Raw genomic sequence first — 18596 nt, 5'->3', positions numbered from 1 at the left:
ATAGTGAAAACTAAGAGTAGAGTCAAACAATCTTACTGGTGGCCGGGAGTGGATAAAGATATTGAAAGACTGGTGAGGGATTGTGTCAAGTGTACCAATTCCAACAAGTCTTTAGTTACGAATAAGCCACCTTAACAGCCCATAGAAGTTCCACGCATGCCATGGGAGAGAGTAGAGGTTGATGTCTTTGGGACGGTACAACATGTGAATGGTGTGTCTGAACTCATTTTTGTTTTGGTGGACCTTTTTTCTAAATAGTTAGAGTTCAAGGTGGTTTTAAAAGCAGATTATTGGTATTTTGCTGGTGGTCGGTCGATGTTAGCGCAGCTGGTGCATGGGGTTCAAGCCAGAATAAACCTTTGGATCGTCGCTCTGTGTTGTGTGGTGATTCAACATAAGACAGTCCACCCCTAGGCCACTTTACACAACTGCCAACCCCACGGTCTTTCTCAATTACGTGATATTTCCGTCATGTGTCCACAATTTGTCTTTCGAGACAAACACTCTTTGCTGTGCCTTATCAAGCCTGTATGTTTACCCACTCTCCCTTTCAAAAGATCCATTCTTGGATAACACATCAATTTTGGAGTCTAGCGCAATCAGCCTGATGTTCATTCCTAGCAAGAGCTGCTTCAAGTAGGTCCTCGTTCTCCACCTGGACTGCGGTGCTGTTCGCCAGGTAGACCCCTGTTCATCTTGATTGCTCCATTTAGATTTCCTTTTGCATGGATTTGCTGCCCTTGTTTCAAAGGGAAGTTTTGGCTGTTTGCCATATGTTTTCACCATCAAGGGTTTGTTTGCACGTGTGTATTGGCCTGTGTGGTGTCCACACTTTTCAAAGGAGGCCCGCCACCTCCTCCTATTTAGCTGTCTGCTACTGTTAGCACTTGTGACTGTGTCAGTTCTTAGCCTCAATATTGCATAATTTGCATGCTAGCCGATTTGGCACGTCAGTAGGGAAAATGGAGACCCACTTTACAACTTTGCTTCCTGCCCTTTTCACTCAGGCTCTGTGGCCTACCCTTTTGCACAGCTTCTTGGGTTGGTTTAGTACTGCTTTTATTGCCTCCATGTGCACAGCACTTGCATGTAAGCCATGGACCCTCTGCTCCCCGTTCCTCACTTCACGGGATGGAGTTTCTTAGCCATGATCAGGCCCTCCTCCCTCAGGCTTGCACCCATTGGCCGCAGACAATCCGCTTGTAGAAAATGGCCCTTTTACAACCTTGTTCGGCGCGCGAAAAGTAACGCCTGCATCCCACGCAGCTGCCCCATCAACATGGCAGCGAGGGCATGGAAAGGCAGGGGCGTAGCTTCATGAGGGTTGTTACAGGCCCCTAATAAATGTAATTTCTGTTAAATAGTACGGTACAGGTGCTTTCAGTCGTGTATAGTGAGATGTCTATTGGATTTCACCAGGAATCTTTTCACACACACACAGACACAAAAAGCATACACACTCTCTCTCTCCATTTTGAAAGGCTTAAAAATGTTGTTTATTTGACAAAATATTGTGCTTTCTCTCACTTAACCCCTTCGGTGCTGCGGCCATCCCACGTGATGGTGGGCGTGTAGGGAGGACGGCCGTGGGCCGTCTGAACCGAGCCCACTGATTAGAATGTCCGCACCGCAGCAGAATTCGCACCACGGTCAACAAGTTAATACCCTCTACCAATCCGTATCTCCATTTCCACTGCCCCTTTAGCCCCTCTCATGCGCCCTGCTTGTCGTATAGTGTATTTTAACATGATATGCTAGCAGGATTGTTGGAAAATCTGAAGCTCAGCCTTCCCAATCTTAGTGACCAAGCTACGCCCCTGTAGACAGGACCCCACGTTTATGGCAGCCCACTCGCTCCTATGCCTCCTGAGGCACTGCTTGCACAGGCCCCCAGGTTGACTGTATCTCCCCGTCAGTTTCCCTGGTTTGCAACTTCTCAGCAGCCATGTCCGGTGTTCCGGCCTTCGTCCACGCCTCATGAGTGTGACTGAGGTTAGCAGTTCTGCATGCTTAATCTTATGTGGGCGCTAGCGATGCCACCAAATTAGTGGATCTCTTTTGATCAGCACACTTTCACCCATTGCATCTAATCTATTTTATTTGGTGACAGAGCAAAGAGGGGGAGGCATTAGGAGCCCGAATTACTCCCAGGGTACAGGCAGCAGCTGGTGGATCGTTTGCACACCCAGCCTGTTATCACTTCAAGGATCAGTCATTAGCGGACAGAATTCGAAAGAGAAGCCAATTACAGAAATGTTCATTGAAAAAAAGTAAGGCACGGAGAGAGAGTAAAGGAGGGTCACATTTGCAAAACTAGTGGTCTATGGGCAGCAAAGCAGACCGGGAAATAGAGCAGGTTGTGTCAAAGAGTTCTCAGAAAATAAAACGCCATCAAACTGCATTGGTCCAATTTCCATCAAGGACGATGGGTCAAATTCGAGTTTTATACAGATGGAGTAGAAAACACTGCGCTTCTCTAGAACCTAAATAGAGTAGTGAAACCACAAGTTTGGCAGGGCAGTGCTCCCTGAAGGATGAAATACGTTTAATCCCTGCAGATGTATGACCTTAAACCACAAACATTGGTAGGGATTATGTCAGATTTTTTCAGTGAACAAGTATTTTCATCATTGGTTTGCAAAACTTTGTTATAAGAAAAAAAAAACAACACATGTACACAATTTAACCCAGTGGGACAGGTCTTCAATTTCTCATATGTATCCGGAAGAGGTATACTTAACCTATATCACCAACACATCCTTATTATTATGCTCCCCATCTAGGATTAAACTGAGCTGATGCTCTTAGGTAACTCCCCAAGCCCACCATCGACGCATTGTGGCCTACCTGCCTTAGCCCTGCTCCCACACCAAAGGACACAATCAAGAGCCTGGGCATCTGGCTGGACAAGTCCCTTTACTTTAATTGTCAAGCAGCTAAACTTTCAGCCACTTGCTTCGGTCTACTTAGGCTTCTACGGAAAATTCTCCCCTTACTGCCTTTCCAAGCAAAACAGATCATGGTCCAGGGTCTCATCTTATCTCGCCTTGATTTTGGGAATGTCCTTTACCTAGGGGCCCCCAAACCACCCTGCACAAGCTCCAGATCATCCAAAACTTTGCAGCCCGAACACTCCTCCAGATCCCCCACTGACTCCCAGTTAAACCCAGACTAAGGAGCCTCCACTGGCTCCCAGTTAGAGAAAGAATTGAATTTAAGGCCCTGTGTATCGTCCACCGAGCCTTTTGGAAAACAGGCGCTGTCATCAATCAATCATTGTTCACTCCCTACCACACGAAGACAGCTTAGGTCAGCATCCTCTCTCCTCGCCACTGTGCCCAGGATTAGGAGAGCCAGATGTGGGGGCCGTTCGTTCTCCTATAACTCGGCCAAACTTTGGAACTCCCTTCCCCTACATCTGCGATCAGAGTCCAACTTACTCTCCTTCCGTAAACATTTAAAAACCATGCTTTTTAAAAAAACCCGAATAATCTCCAACTGTTCATTTGCACGCGTTGTCTGTAGCGTGGGGCGCCTGAGGGTAGCTATCGCGCTTAACAAATGGTCTTTTCATTTCATTAAAATTAATACTTGGAAATAATTTTTCAGTTAACAGAAACGAATATATATTTATCTTGCTCTATTAAGGATCATCTTATTCTATTACTAAACTCAGCTCCCTGTCACCTTCTATCAGAATCCCAGAGGACAAATGAGAGCCAGCCTCACTTAGAGATAGGCGGATGTTAAGATTTGTCAACGGAGCACCTAGTGGCTCCATCAACAGAACCTTCGTCCAATGGACCCAAGGAGTAGGGGCCATTGGAGGAAGGACTTTACAATGCTCCGTCCTATTTAGAGTGGACGGTGTCATCTCTTTTTTCCCCCGACGGCACCGCTATGAAATATCGGGGCAGCAAATAACCGAAAAATGCCCACCAACACCCTGGGAGAAAACTTGAAGTGTGGTCGTCTTTAGCTGTGAATTAATTTCTGGGAAACAAAAGGTTTAAAGTATGGGTAACGGCCATCAAAACAGACAACTACCATTCACCATCCTCTTTGTGCACTGAAAGGAACTGCTGTGAAGGTGGTTTCTTTCAATGTACAGATACGACCTCTGGGCCGGTGGTCCCCTGTAAATTTGATGAACCGTAGTATGTGTGAATGAATGCGGGATATTACCTCCGTCACCCTGACGGATGGAGTTCCGTCCTCAGTCTGTCGAATTCTAAATCTGGCCCTAAGTATGGTTGTCAAGTGGAGTGCATTCTATATAAATATCCTCAAATATGCATAAACAATAAAATACATTACAAGCAACTAGGTAAACTGAAGCATATTAGAATAAAAAACACTGCCAGTTATGAGCAGGCAGCAGTATTGTGCAGTAAAGGCTGTCCATTGTGGGTCACTATTCACATGATCAGAGCTTCGCGTCACAAAAGATAGTTGCTTTAAAATGGCAACTGTATGGAAATAGGCTAATGGGAAAATACTGCCCTTCCTTTCCTATCCATCCGATGCGTTCCTACATTCACCTTTGCGTACTACATGTCTAGTTTTCTCCTTGTCACAAAGCATGGGAATGCTGGGATTTGCTACAATAAACGGAAGAATAATCGACAAATGGATGACGTGTAATTTGGCACTTAAACCACCAGGCATTTTTTGTGAAATACATTCCATCAACCAAGAGAAGGTGTCAGCTTTCATTTGTACACTATGGTACCTAAGTAAGGGTACCCTATTAAGGTCATGAAGCATGCTACCAGATAGATCACTAATACAAATTGTCAAGCATGATGGGCATAGGATGTAACGTGAAGATAAAGTTACTCAATGTTGCACCTACCTCTCACCAAATCCACGTCAATCAGGTCTGGCTCTATGTGACCCATCTTTTTCGGTTTGTTTGTGAAGCTCTAGAATTAAAAATGGGAAAACATATTACTTTTTAACAATGTACTCACTGCACTTTCATAGACTGGAAGAGTTAAGGATACCAAAAAGTATATCCAATATTGTTAGTCTATTGGTTCCGCTCTATTCGAAGTATTTGAGGCATTGTGCTGCCCTGTACCAGATGTGTGCATTATCAGTATAATATAAATGGTGCAGCCAGGAGTTGCACAGTACACTTATCTTAGGCAAAGCCGACCCCATCCTCCGATGTTGCAAACGTGCCTCATGTCTCGTATAAGAAGATGGTCACTAAACTGGGGACGACAGGTGTGTGTTAGCAACAGAAAGGAGCCTGTAAGACTATGAACTACAAATGCAATGCTTGCCAAAAGAAGGCAACTTTTCCATTTCTTGTACACCAGCCTCCTCCCTAATAACTACTGAGAACTGATTACTGGCCACAGAATATTAGGGTGGTATTTGCTACTGTAATGTGAAATGGACTGGTTTCTGAAAAGCTGCTGAAGTTGGCTTTCGACTGGTGGAGTGGGCATTTCTACAAGTGGAGAGGCTTCCACTTTGTATGCAGAAGCAACTGGTGATGCTATAAAATCCATTCACAAATAGAGGTCGTACAGACGGTAATGCGAGGCATGATTATTCCATAATTAAGAACAGCCCAAGGATTACTATCTATGGCAAGGTAAATTCTTTGGTCATGGATACAGAAATTACTTAGTTGATATGGAAATCCAAGAATAAAAATAAATCATGAATGATTAGGCGAGTTAGTGAATAAGGACTCTCATATTTTCAATGTGAAAATGATGGATGAACAATGAATCAAACCTTTAACAAATCTCATCAAAGATGGCCAAATGGGCCATCAAATAATCTTTTACAGTGCACATTGCAAGGCCTTGCTGAGCTAAAGACAAGACCACCAAGCAATCTGTGTCCCGGGCACAACTTGTTCCAGTATCTAGCCTAGGTGGATTTCATAAAGGAGAGACTTGAGACGAGGATGACATCTTCTACTTCGGTTTGCAGATTGAAAGCCAATAACTGTCACCACTTAGTCTCCATGCATGGAGTTGTAAGTTGCGCAAATGCAGATGGAGGACTGAACCCTGCTGATGAGACGGGGCGTCCTTCCAAACTAGCAGCCTGATCAGAGGACAGATGCTCTTGCTCAGAAGATCACTACACTCTCCTGGCCAGACCTTGATCTTCTTCAGAACTCATTTTAAGAGAGGTAGTGGCAGTAGGTCCTACGGCAGTCCAATGGTTCATTCAAGCTAGAATGCGTCTCCTAACAAATGTTTTTGCAGAAACTCCAATGTGTAAAATTGCTGAAACTTTACGGTCTAGATCGAGGTGAAAAGATCTAGCCAGGATATGCGAAAGATGCCCTGCATCACCCTGGGATGAAGATGCCAAATGTGATCTACCAGACATCTGCTCAGTTCATCCTCTATGGCATGCAGGAACCCTGCCAGGTGGCTGCATCTAGAAAGAATCTTGCAGGCCCACTCACTATCTCCAGAGGTGCAAAGTCACCTGGAACAAAACACCTCTATGCCCTGCTTGTTGAAGTACAATATGGCAGTTGTATTGTTTTTCGAGTACCTGCGGCAGCCTCCTCTTGATGATTGGCAAGAAAGGCCTTCAAAGCCAGACATATAGCCTGTAGCTCAGGTAAGCTCATATGGAATTGAGACCAAAATGCTCTGCTCTTCACCTCCTCCAGGGAATCCCTCGCCACCCCACCAATGCGTCCATCACTGTTAATTATGAGTGGGGAAGGGAGTGTAGCCTGCCTCAGGACAAAGTGCAATTGGTCAGCCAAAATCGCAGAACTTGAGCACTTAAGACCTGGTTGGCCTTGACTGCGATCAAGACCTGGTTGGTCTTACAAAGGAAGCCTTGATGCAAGGCACACTGGGATATCAGGTTCCACCTTACAAGGAGGATGCACAGTTAAGAGGGTCAGAAGTCTCATTTGGACACAGGATCAAACTTGAGGCATTGGGATCACAGCTACAATGTCCTGCACTCAGTGCTGCACCATGCCCAAGAATACCTCCATGAATAGAAGTCTCTGAGAATCAGAAATACAACACTGCTAACAAGTCTCCATTCCTCCAGAGGTGGTCCATGACTGACTGTATCGAGCCTGCCTTCAGAAGCCATTCGTCAAGGTACAGGAATACACAAACGTCTACCCTCTGAAAATGGGCGGACGCCCCTACCATCACTTTTGTAAACACCTGAGGGCCACTTGTGAGACTGAATGAGAGATCAGTAAAACTGACAATGCTCCAGGCCCACAACGAACAGAAGAAAACACATCTTGGACTGCAAAACAGATATATGAAAATACTCAACCTGCAAGTACAAGGATATCACCCAGAATCCCGGATGCAGAGCACACAGGATCTCAGCCAATGTGAGCATTTTGAATTCATCATTCTGCTAGAAGGCATTCAGGGGTCGAAGGTCCAAGATAGGCTTGAGGCCCCTGTCCTTTTTAAGGACACCCAAAGTAACAACCCCTGCATTTCTCCAAGTCTGATAACCTTTCTATGGCACCCTTGGCAAGCAACAAACAGGATCAACAAATGTTATGCTGAAAATCAGTCAGGCTTGGGGCGAATATTGGGTAGGGAACAAACAAAAGGTAGGGCATAGCCTGTTTGAACAATTTGCAAACCCATCTGTCAGATATGATGGAATGCCAACCCAGGAGGACGTTTTGAATTCACTGGTTGGACATGTGCTGCTGATGAAAACGAAAGCAATTTGCTGTCCGTTTTTAGCAGGGGAAGGGGAATTGGAAGAATGGTGCCCCTGCTGACTCACACGTTGACTACCAGATCCAGGCCTGAGCCCCCGATAGAACTGGGCAGCCTGCTGCATCTGTCTTAAAATTATGTTTCTGCCTTCATGCCAGCATTTGGAATAGCCCCTACATTTCTAGAACTTTTGCAGAAAAAGACTGGAACGGTCAACAGCCCCAAAGAGCGTCCTGTAGCTCTACTATCCTTGGAGCATTCCGAAGCAGAGTCCACCTTCTCTCCGAAGAGGCGAGACCCATCAAAGGGCAAGTCCATTAGCAAAGCCTGTTTATCACTGAGAAGTATACGGACCTCATCCAGACATGTCTACTAAGGCAACAGTGGTGCCGTCCACTCTGAGGATGCAATCAGTGGTATAAAGACCAGGGTGGATAACATAGGTGGTCGCATCCTGGTTATCATGTATAGCACAAGCCAGAGTGGACCTAAGATCCTCCAGGGCTGCCAGCAAGATTCATTTTCCAAAGGTGTCAATCCTTTTAGATTCTCTGACCAGAGGGTTGGCTGCAAATGAGTTAGGGCTTGAGTTATTGGTCAAAGCCTGTACATTAAGGCTCACTGGAGTGGGGTGCTTGGAGAGAAAATACAGGTCTTCAGACACCGTCTATGACATCTGCCATCGCCTGTTCACAGGCAGGCAAGAACATGGTTTTGAGCAGGTAGAACTTCATTAAATAGGAACAAGTGCTCAGACGCTGCTGGCCCTGGAGGCAAGATTTTCCTCAAAACATTTGTCTTAGTCTCAATAGAGGGCAGCTGTAATTCTAGTACTTTGGCTGCCCTCCGAAACACCATAGTAAATGAGGAATATTCTTTCATATACAGGGTATGAGGCACATCAAGCTATGTCTCAAGGGAAGTATCAAGCCCAATGGCATTCAGTAAATCAAGGTATATGGCATCATTTATGTATTGAGGGGGGACCAAGCTATCCTCCTCCCCACTGCCATTAATATCTTGGGGCTCTGGCACAGGTTCAGAACCAGAGCTAAAAGAGAATGGAGTCTCTGCCGATAACTGCAACATGGTAGAGATCCAGGGTTAAGTGAGGGTGCATGACAACTGGGTGTGCTTTTGTAACCTCATAGCATGACATCAGTCAAGCTTGCGCAAACAGCGGTTTGGAATCAGACAAGGGCTCTGCACCCGATCATATGCAGGTGGCATCAGTGTAGGAGCGGAAGGAACTAGCGTGGCTAGTAGGGCTAGGTTGGAAATCTGTAACAGAGTCAGCATGGGCCCATTAATGGGTACAGAGGAGACAGACTGCACCGAGCAGGGACCTGTTGGCAGAAACCGGACTAAAGGCTCCAGAGGTTCTCCGGGGCTCAAAGGTGTGCGAGAGGGAGCCAGACGTGCACACAAATTAGCAGCATAGCTCTCTGCAAGTCTTCATCTGCTTCAGGCTTGATGATGGCCTGGGAAAGTAGGGGCATGTAGGGATCAATTGAGGGATCGGCTCTGTGGAGGCTGACCTCAATGGAATACAATGGATATCTTGACACCTTTCCACTTTATCTTTGAAGTCAAAGTGGTTGGATGGGGTTGAGTCCCATTTTGCTTTTTTATGCTCAAGTTTGGATTTGGACATCGAATTACCGGATGACTTTGAGCAGATACAGGAACAACCATTAGAGCATCCCTGTGGCCAAGCTTGCGACTTGGAGTGTGAAGTACATGAAGGCCGCAACTTCTTCTAGTGGTCAGCGATAAACTTTGCCTCCTGGCCTTGAATTGCATTCGGGTCATGAGGTTGTCAAACAACTGCACGTCTGGTCCTGAGATTTCGCACCAAAGGCAAACCCTGACCAGCTCCATGACAGACATCTTCTTACTGCAGTTATGGCACAGCTTGAATCTTGTCGTTTTCTGTGGGGACATCATTGCGTAACACTGTGGAAAAGTTTGGAGGCGGCGGAAAACAACAGACGGAAGCAGAGCTCCAGATCCACGCTGGAAGGAGCTGAAAGAAAGGAACTGATGTCAGCACACAGGGGTAACACTTATTGGTGCCTCCTCCCCGGCACTTTCAGGGCATATGGAATCAGCACAGAGCCGCACGTTGCCACATAGCAGTACTCAGGAGCGTTGCAACAAAAAATGTCTGGATACAGTTTGGCGCCTGAGTGATAGTCTAAGGTGAAGAGTCTGTGATTTGAATTATCCATCAGAACAGCAGTGATTGCCAGCATTCCGAGCCTTATGATTGGTAATACAGAGGTGAATTCCGATTAAGCTGTGTAGTTGTCAGAGAGCAGATTACTGAATAAGATGCTACCTCCTCTTGTGATGTACAGGTTTTTGTATCAGTGGTAAAGCAGTTCATATAAAACTGACACACAGTGATGAAGAAAAGTTGGCAGTTAACAAAATAATCCTTCCAAAACCCACCTTAATCTCGGTCTGCTCAACTGACTTTTCCCATATCTGCTGGTCATAGGCTCCAATCTGAAAAAGACCACACGGGATGAACGAGTTTCAGTGTCAACACTGACAAGGTGAAAAATCAATTTAAATTTAGAAACTTTATTGCAACTATAGCATATAAAAAACTTCATGAATACAAAACAAATATACTCATTGACATTCGAATGCTGTGGCAAAGATTGCCTTGACATATACAAAAGTAACGGGGTCACAATGGCTTCAGAGTTTGATACAAAACACTAACTAGGACTAGGGCTTTAGGGGGTTTCTATTAGAGCGCTCATTCCTGACCCCCGAGGCAGCTATTCTGTATCATAAAAGGTACGTGTTGGAAATCTCTCCAGTGGTGCCTGAATAGACAAAGGACTAACTCCATCTGCTCTCCATCCAGATGTGACTTCTCCAAAACAATGGCCTATTGGCTGGCACCCTAGATACATTACCCATAATGTTTCTCATCTCGATTGAAATACAGATATGTAACAAACACCTTGCAGCAGGACACCCCTCGATTACAGACCCTTTCAACTCTACACCACAAACAACCTCAAATCTTTCATTTTTTTCCCTGTAAAAACATGACCCAAAGAAATGGAATTGTTATATGATTGTGTTCCAGTGACCTGGACGCAAACCCAACCCTCCTAATGAAAACAGTCGTCCTCAGCCTTTTTGATAGACTACTGAATAAGTATCACTCCAGTTGCTCTCTTCCTTCAAATTGTGATACAATACCTAACCACAGTTACTGGCTTGCTCTTAATGAGACTGTTAGTGTCTGGAGTCAAGAACCTAGAGAAAGCAGCTACAACAACCTTGAATCTGTGTCGCTTAATCTGCTGGACTGCTGCTAATCTGGTTGGAACCTTATTCAAACCCCATAAAGCAACTTTAGTATGTCCAGGGTGTACCACTGTTGAACAGGCGCCTATGTGATGTAAACCCCCTCATCATCTTTGACAGCTGATGCACCTTTGTGAGGCTGGTCTACACCGGCATCTAGAACATAGCATTGGCCGGTCCAAAGATCTCAGCTCATTCCTTTCAAAAAGGAAACCCCGTCATTTACAGTAAAAACATACAGATGGTCATCCGCCAAGCTATATCAAATATTGTATCAATATTTGAAGGAACCCTTTCTGCAGCTCTCTAACTATATTATGGTAAAAGGGTTTATACCCAAGACACGGGCCAAGGCTAACATATATGTGATCCTAAAACAAAATATAAAACGATGAATGGGAAAGTTACAGGCCAATTTCCATTTTAAAGGTAGATATGGAAGGTTTTCTTTGTACCATCTCCAAAAGACTGAGGGCCATATGTAGGTGGTCGAATACCGGTCGGTAACACCGAAAAAGGCCAGTTTTCGTTGTTACCGACCGGTAATTAGCCATGTGAGATGTACGTAATACCGAATTGATTCGTTAATAACGAATCGGTAATAAATTACCGATTCGTTATTTTCCGAATCAAAATTACCGAAACAAATATTACCTAATCGGAAATAACGATTCGGAACAATCCCCAAAAATGCTATGTAGCAAACCTCGGTATTACCGAAATTGACCGGATTCGGTAATAACGAATCGGTATTTACCACTTTTCAGGAGCATGTGGTAATCAGGTGGAGTGCATAAAAACAGGCCCAAAATGCATCAGTGGGAACACAATGGCAGGACTCTACCTCATTGCAAGGCGGCTACGCTTGAGAGCAGCAGGAGTAAGGATCTGGAGACGGGAGGAGCAGGTGTACAGATTGCGCATCACATTGTTCCACTTGACAGAAGCAGAAATTCATGAAAGATACAGACTGCACCCTGATACCATCCTGGAGCTAATACGGGACCTAAAACCCTATCTGGAGCATCAGACACCAAGGGCCCACGCTGTCCCCACCCATGTCCAGGTTCTCTGCTGCCTGCACCTCCTTGCATCAGGAAGTTTCCAGGGTGTGATTGCTGCAGTGGGTGGAGTGTCACAGAGCTGTTTGTCCCGTTTTTTCAACACTTTCCTAGATGCCATGATGGACAGAATGGAACACTACATTTCCTTCCCCAGTACACAGGCGGAGCTGCAGAGGACCAAGCTGGAGTTCTACCAAATGGCACACTTTCCACACGTCATCGGCTGCATAGATGGGACCCATATACCCATCTGCCCACCTGCAGCTAGTGAATACATTTACAGGAACCGCAAATCCACCCACTCCATCAATGTACAGGTGATATGTGATGCCAAGTTCTTAATTACTGACATCGTGGCCAAATTCCCCGGGAGTAGCCACGACGCGTACATCTTCCGGAACAGTGGCATCCATACCCGTTTGCTTGCAGGTGAATTTGGAGACGGATACATACTAGGTAAGTAAATGTGACACACTCTGATGTACACCCTGGCTAAAGCTATTGATCACACAACATAATGCCACTTACATCAGTACATAGGTGACAGCGCATATGCCCTCCGCCCGTATCTACTCACACCTTATCTCAACCCAACCACCCCGAGGGAGAGGAGATACAATGTGGCACATAGGAGCACACGCAACGTGGTGGAGCGCAGGTTTGGATTGCTCAAAAGCAGATTCCGTTGCCTCCACAAAACTGGAGGTGCACGTCTCTACAGCCCCATCAAATGTTGCAAGATTATTGCTACATGTGCAATGCTACACAATCTGGCCATCAAAAAAGGAACAGCAGTGGAACTGACTGACTCAGATGACGAGGACGAGGACAACCCTCAGCCAGAGCCCAGCACAGCAGGTGTTGCTATTGAACATGATGGGAGACAGAGACGGGCAGAGATAACGGCAAACTACTTCTGAGTGAGTAACGACACAGAGCCAGTTCCAGTTACATTTCAAGGTGTTTATTAGGCACACCCCCAGTAATGTGAGCAATCTCCAATTGGACATGGGTTACATCACCCATCTCATGCTTGGCAACAGCCATTGGTCCTTACTTCTTGCGGCCACGTGCTGCCCGTGACCGTTCCCTATCTACACTGTCCGGTGTGTCGGACTGTTCATGTGAAGGCACGTTACGTTCACTACGCCTTCTGAACTCGGTGGGTGAGGGCGTGATGCTACCACGGCTGGTGGCCTCCTCACTGTCCCCCCCCCCTTCCATTGTGGCGGCCTTAGCATTCTGCATTTGCTCTAGCACTGAGGTCAAGGACACCATCCCCGCTGCAATGCGCCATCTCCTCCTGCATGGCGATGGACCTGCGACACATCAGTGATGTTGAAGTGGCGAGCCGGTTCACCGACTTGGTATAGGCCTGGAGCCTCTGTCTCTCCCTGCGCCTGGCTAGACGGTCCTGCTCAAGCTGGCTGCAGAGGTTGTCCACCGAAGTAGCCACTCTTTCCATTCCTGCACTCATGTTCTCCCCCATAGCACTGATGCCCTTCTCCATCCTGTGCATATGCTTGTTCATGTGTGCCACCTCCCTGTGTATTGACTTCAGTTCTTTCCATTGCAGGCGCTGGACCTTCAGCATGTTGCCTTCCAGTCCTGCGAACACACTGTCACCCAGCTCGGCTGCCTCTGGACTGTCCGGCCTTGCCCTGCGGCGTCTGGATGAGATGTGGGCACCCTCGGATGCAGAACTACACCTCTCCATGTTGGATCTTTCCCCTATGGGACTTTGTTCGCCCCCTCTGCCCTCCTCATCTGACTCCTCCATCTGCTGGAGGGTGGCCACGGCAAGCCTCCTGCCTGACTGTGGGGGTGGGGGTGTTGGTGATCTTCGCAGTGGAGACTGTGTGAGAGGGGATTGTGGACTTCCCTGGTGCTGTGGTGATGGCTGTGGTGGTGGAATAGATGGCCGTGATGACGCAGAGCTTGTGGTCCCTGCAGGCCTGCTGGCGTCTTCATTTTGCCTCCCCTCCGGCCTGGCTGACTTAGCTCGGCTGCTCTCTGCTGCACTGCGAGATGACTCGCCTGTAATTACACAAATGTAGATATACTCACTGCTCTGTATGCCATGTGATTTCATTAAACAACATGCCTACAGAGCACAGTGGTTGTCCTGACATTGCCTATTACTTTACCATGCTATTGTGTTTGCTAGCCTGACTGTCCTATTCATGTGTTCCCTCTGACTACATCACCCATAATGCATTGCAGGTATCCAGTAAGACATGGGGTGGAGTGGGAGCCCCTTTGCCACTATGGGGATTGGGGGTGGGGAGGGGGTAGCACAGCATGCTGGGCATGCTTCTTACCTTGTTTTCTAGCTGCTCTGGCGGAGCTGTCGGCGTCTCCCACGCCAATTACACTCTCCTGCTGGATGGTGGATTCAACCATCTGTTCAAGTGGTGTTGGTACTGGGGCTCTGTTTTTCCCTCCTCCTGTTTTTCCAGCCTGCCTCAGTCTCTCTGCCATCCTCAGTTTGGCTGTCTTCCTGAGGTCGTACCACCTCTTCCTGATGTCCTCTATGGTGCGCTGGGTCACACCTATGGCATTGATTTTGTCCCTGATGCCACTCCAGATTTGCCTCTTCTGTGACTCTGGCACTTGGTGGGACTGGGCTCCAAAGAGCTTGTGGTGCTCTTGACTGACATCCTGGATCAGGACCTCCAGCTCCTTGTCACTAAACTTGAGTTTTCTCTTTCTGTCACCTCCCTCCTTCTCCCTGTCCTGGCTTGCCATTGCAATGCTTGTTGTTGTTTTGCAGTCCTGCTTGTGGCTGTGTGGCTGTGTTGCTGCTGGCTCCTCCGCTCACAAGGCTGTCTGCCTGCCTGCCTGCCTGCCTGCCTGCCTCACTGTGAGCTCCAGGTCCTGTGCACCTGGCTGGGTGTGGCCACTTCCTGTTTGGGAGGTAATTGGGTGTATCTGGATTGGCTGATTCAACAAATTACGATTGTTTGAATTACCGATTCGGTATTTCCGATTCGGTAATGGATTCTGTAATACCGATTCGGTATTTCATTCTCATTTTTTACCGATTTGTCCGAAATCGGTATTTAATACCGATTCATAACGATTCGGTAATATTTAACGATTTTTTTATCTACATCGCGTATACCGAATCCTTAATACCGATTCGGTAAAATTCGGTATTAAGGATTCGGTATTCTCAATTTACCTACATATGGCCCTGAATGTGTTGTTCCTCATACCCAACAGTCTGAATTCGTTACTTCCTAAAAATTAATCTACTCTGATGAAAAGGGTTTTATAGCAGAATGTCACTGTCAATCCCTTTTCAGAGAAGACTTTTTACTCCTGCTATACCGTGGCCTGACATAAAATGGATTCCGAGTAACTTGGACTAGTTCCTCCTCTGCACTGGACTGTCAGGGTATGCGTGGTCCGAGCAGTCCTGGGCACCCTCAGTTGGTGCAGATATAGGAAAGTGAACACAGGCTCACAACTGAAAATGTATGCAGCAGCAACAATAAATCATCATTCAGCCAAATACTCACTGTTATGAAACAAGCATTTGCAATGCAATAGGTCTCGCATTTGTGAGAGTTTAAGCTATTGGCATTGTAAATGCCAATGCTTTTTATTTATCTGTTTTTATAATTAACAAATTAATAAAAGGCATTGTGATTTACAATTCCAATAGCTCAAACTCTTGTAAATGCGAGACCTATTTCATTTCAAAGAAGCGGCAAACATTGTCCTGGGTTGCTTAGAAAGTAAAAGCGCACAGAATGCTGAATGTTGCACGAAAGCATGCAGTTCCTGCAGTAGGAGAAACTCATTAAAGAAAAATAGTGCTTACAGACTAAATAAGACCTATGTGTCGGCTGCCTGTTATAGATATAAGCAGGAATGCAGCAAGTACAATCTATATAATTTAAAAAATACTGAAAGTCAACAAGGTATGGTTTCCATCCCTCCACAAAAACCTTTGGAAGACTCCTTATGTAGATATAATAGCATCTTCTAGAATGCCTTGCAGAGTGTTTCTGAATAACCTGAAAAAGGAAATCAACTGCATTCTGATACCTGAAAATGTGACACCCTATTGAACCTTGTTGCTTTAAACAATATTTGTGTAAATGTACCCAAAGCAAGGGTCAATCGGACCTAATTAAATCGTCGGCCTTTATCTCTCACTCAAAAAGAAAGACTAAACTAACATGCATCCTTTGTTTTGTTTACAAACTGATCTCACTATTAAAAACTAGGACAGCACGGCGTGTTTACATACCCTGACTTCTCTCGTGGACCGTGGATGGCTAGCAGTGCCTGCACAATATCTGATGTCCTTCTCCCGCCTGAAACAGGCACAAAATCAAGACAGGTATACAGATACACTGACATAAAACATGCATACAGGAACAGTGGAAACACAGGCTCGGGTGCATTAGAGGTGCATACGGATGCACATATTTAAAACTTGCAACAGACACACAAACCAGACATGAGTGCAGAGGCAAACACATAGGCCATGCATATAAACAGTGGTCGTAGTGGGGGGGGAAAAAGTAGGGGAACTGTGGGGAGAGACTCCAAAGGGCAGGGATAACCCAAGGATTGGATTAGTGGGCGGAGTCAGAGGTGTGGCCAGAACGTGCCAAACATCCCAATTTTTGGTATTTGTCATTTCACCAACCAGTTACAGTTTATTGTGTTATTTAATTCAACCAATGGATAAACTTGGTTTAATAGGTTTAATAGGAGTTATATCTGGGATATATTTCCAATCACACAATGTACCAAATACGCTTAAAAGTGTATTCACAAGCCATTTGTCTCCAAGCCATGCAGTTTCTCTCATTAGCACTTCTCCTCCCTTCTTCCACAAGAGCAGTTTAAACATGAATGGCAAAATATCCGAGTTTGCAAATATTTTCTATATAATTATGGCTCTGCCATATTTGCCACATAATACATCATCCACTGCATAATCTTACAGTTTTAACTAATAATTTTTGTCGCTCAAACGGATCTAAAGTTACTAAAAAACGTGACTTGAGTTGCTGCAAAGTGGACAGCCCTTTGCAAAGGTTGATTATCACATTTCTCACTGCTGCATTTGTATGTTATACTGATACTAATGAGGCAGAATCTTTGCAGAGACTTAACATGTGTAAAAATAATAAAGTATAAGAAAGTATAAGAAAATATATTGCATTATGCTGCAGCCTTTTTTTTGTTGCATAATTTAGTAAACACTGCAGCTTCATTTTGTCCCCTATTGCTGTATAATTCCAGGGGCTCCAGAGCAGGTAACATGTTAAAAGTGCTTGTGCATGAAGCAGAGAGACTGTGAAGTTTGTAAACTTAGTTTGGTGTGCTTGCAAATCCTGCATTGCCAATCCTTGGGAGTTGCAGCTACTACTACTGAAACCAGGCCAAGGGAGGTACCAATGGGTGAGGCGGACTGGCATCTATGGCAGGGCCGGCTTTAGTGCTGGTGGCGCACTGTGCAACAATGTTTGTTGGTGCCCCCAATGATCTCCTATGCCTCGGATTCCCTCACTACCACCCTTTAACAGTCCCCTCAAGTCTCCATAACCACACTCTTTCTCAGATGCATTTAATTTGATTTACAGTGCCACTCATACCAGTGTACGGTGTCACAGCACTTTACATCACAGACACTACACAGAGACAATAATTTATGTGTGTGTAAATCACTGTATAGGAAATGTTACATAAGACAAAGGACTACAAGATGTAGAAGCCACATGACAACCATACTAGTAGGCAGTATAGTTTAATAGCTCACTGTTCTATGTTAGGATGTTAACTTATAAACTGCAAGTAACAACAAGCATTGACAATGCAATAGGTCTCACCTTTGATTAAGTTAAAGCCATTTGCTTTGCCAATGGTATAGTATAGCAAAGCAAATGGCTTTAACTTAATCAAAGGTGAGACCTATTGCAGTTTTAATGCTTGTTTCTATGGGAGTAGTAACAAAGCCCTAGGTGAGGTATTGAGAACAGGGGGCAATATTCCAGATGAGTGTCTCAAAAGAGGACACATCATTCCAGATGGGAACTTATCAATAATGTGTTACAGGAGAAGAGAGGGGAGGAAAAAAAAGAGAGAGTTGCAATTTTTTTTTTTAGCAGAATGTTTACTGCTGCTACATGTCACCGCTATATGTGAAACATGTGCTGCTACCTGTGTTTTGTGTGTCCGTACTCTACCTTGTTGTTATCTGTGTAATGAAAGGACTGCAGCTGTGTATGCTGTAATTGTGTGTGTATTAGTAGAGCATGGCAAAAATATGTTACAACACAAAAGCGAAAACTATTTACTTTGACAATCCTCGTTTTATTGTATTCACTGCTGCGTTCATCAACAATTAATAAAATTTGTTTATAGTGCAAAGAAAGGTCTGCACCTTATTGCAGGTGCTCAAACGTCTTAAGAACATATTTCAAACTTGGAGATGCACTGCTGTAATGCTTACTCTGCAGCTTCCCCATGAAAT

General features: G+C 45.3%; 1 protein-coding gene across 4 annotated transcripts in view; it reads right to left on the bottom strand.

Moving 5' to 3' along the window:
* Nucleotides 1-18596, bottom strand: part of PHTF1 (putative homeodomain transcription factor 1) — a 490213-nt gene that overhangs the window by 401918 nt on the left and 69699 nt on the right. For all 4 annotated transcript variants that reach the window (XM_078644430.1, XM_078644429.1, XM_078644431.1 and 1 more), the window contains exons 4-5: nucleotides 10155-10211; nucleotides 4856-4925 (exon numbers count right to left, since the gene is read on the bottom strand). In XM_078644430.1, the coding sequence (XP_078500556.1) occupies nucleotides 4856-4925; nucleotides 10155-10211 (127 nt within the window). The remainder of the gene's footprint in view (nucleotides 1-4855; nucleotides 4926-10154; nucleotides 10212-18596) is intronic.

Source organism: Lissotriton helveticus, chromosome 5_1, assembly GCF_964261635.1.
Source record: "Lissotriton helveticus chromosome 5_1, aLisHel1.1, whole genome shotgun sequence".
NCBI lineage: Eukaryota > Metazoa > Chordata > Amphibia > Caudata > Salamandridae > Lissotriton > Lissotriton helveticus.
The sequence above is the reverse complement of the archived record's forward strand: the minus strand, read 5'-3'. Positions and strand labels throughout refer to the sequence as shown.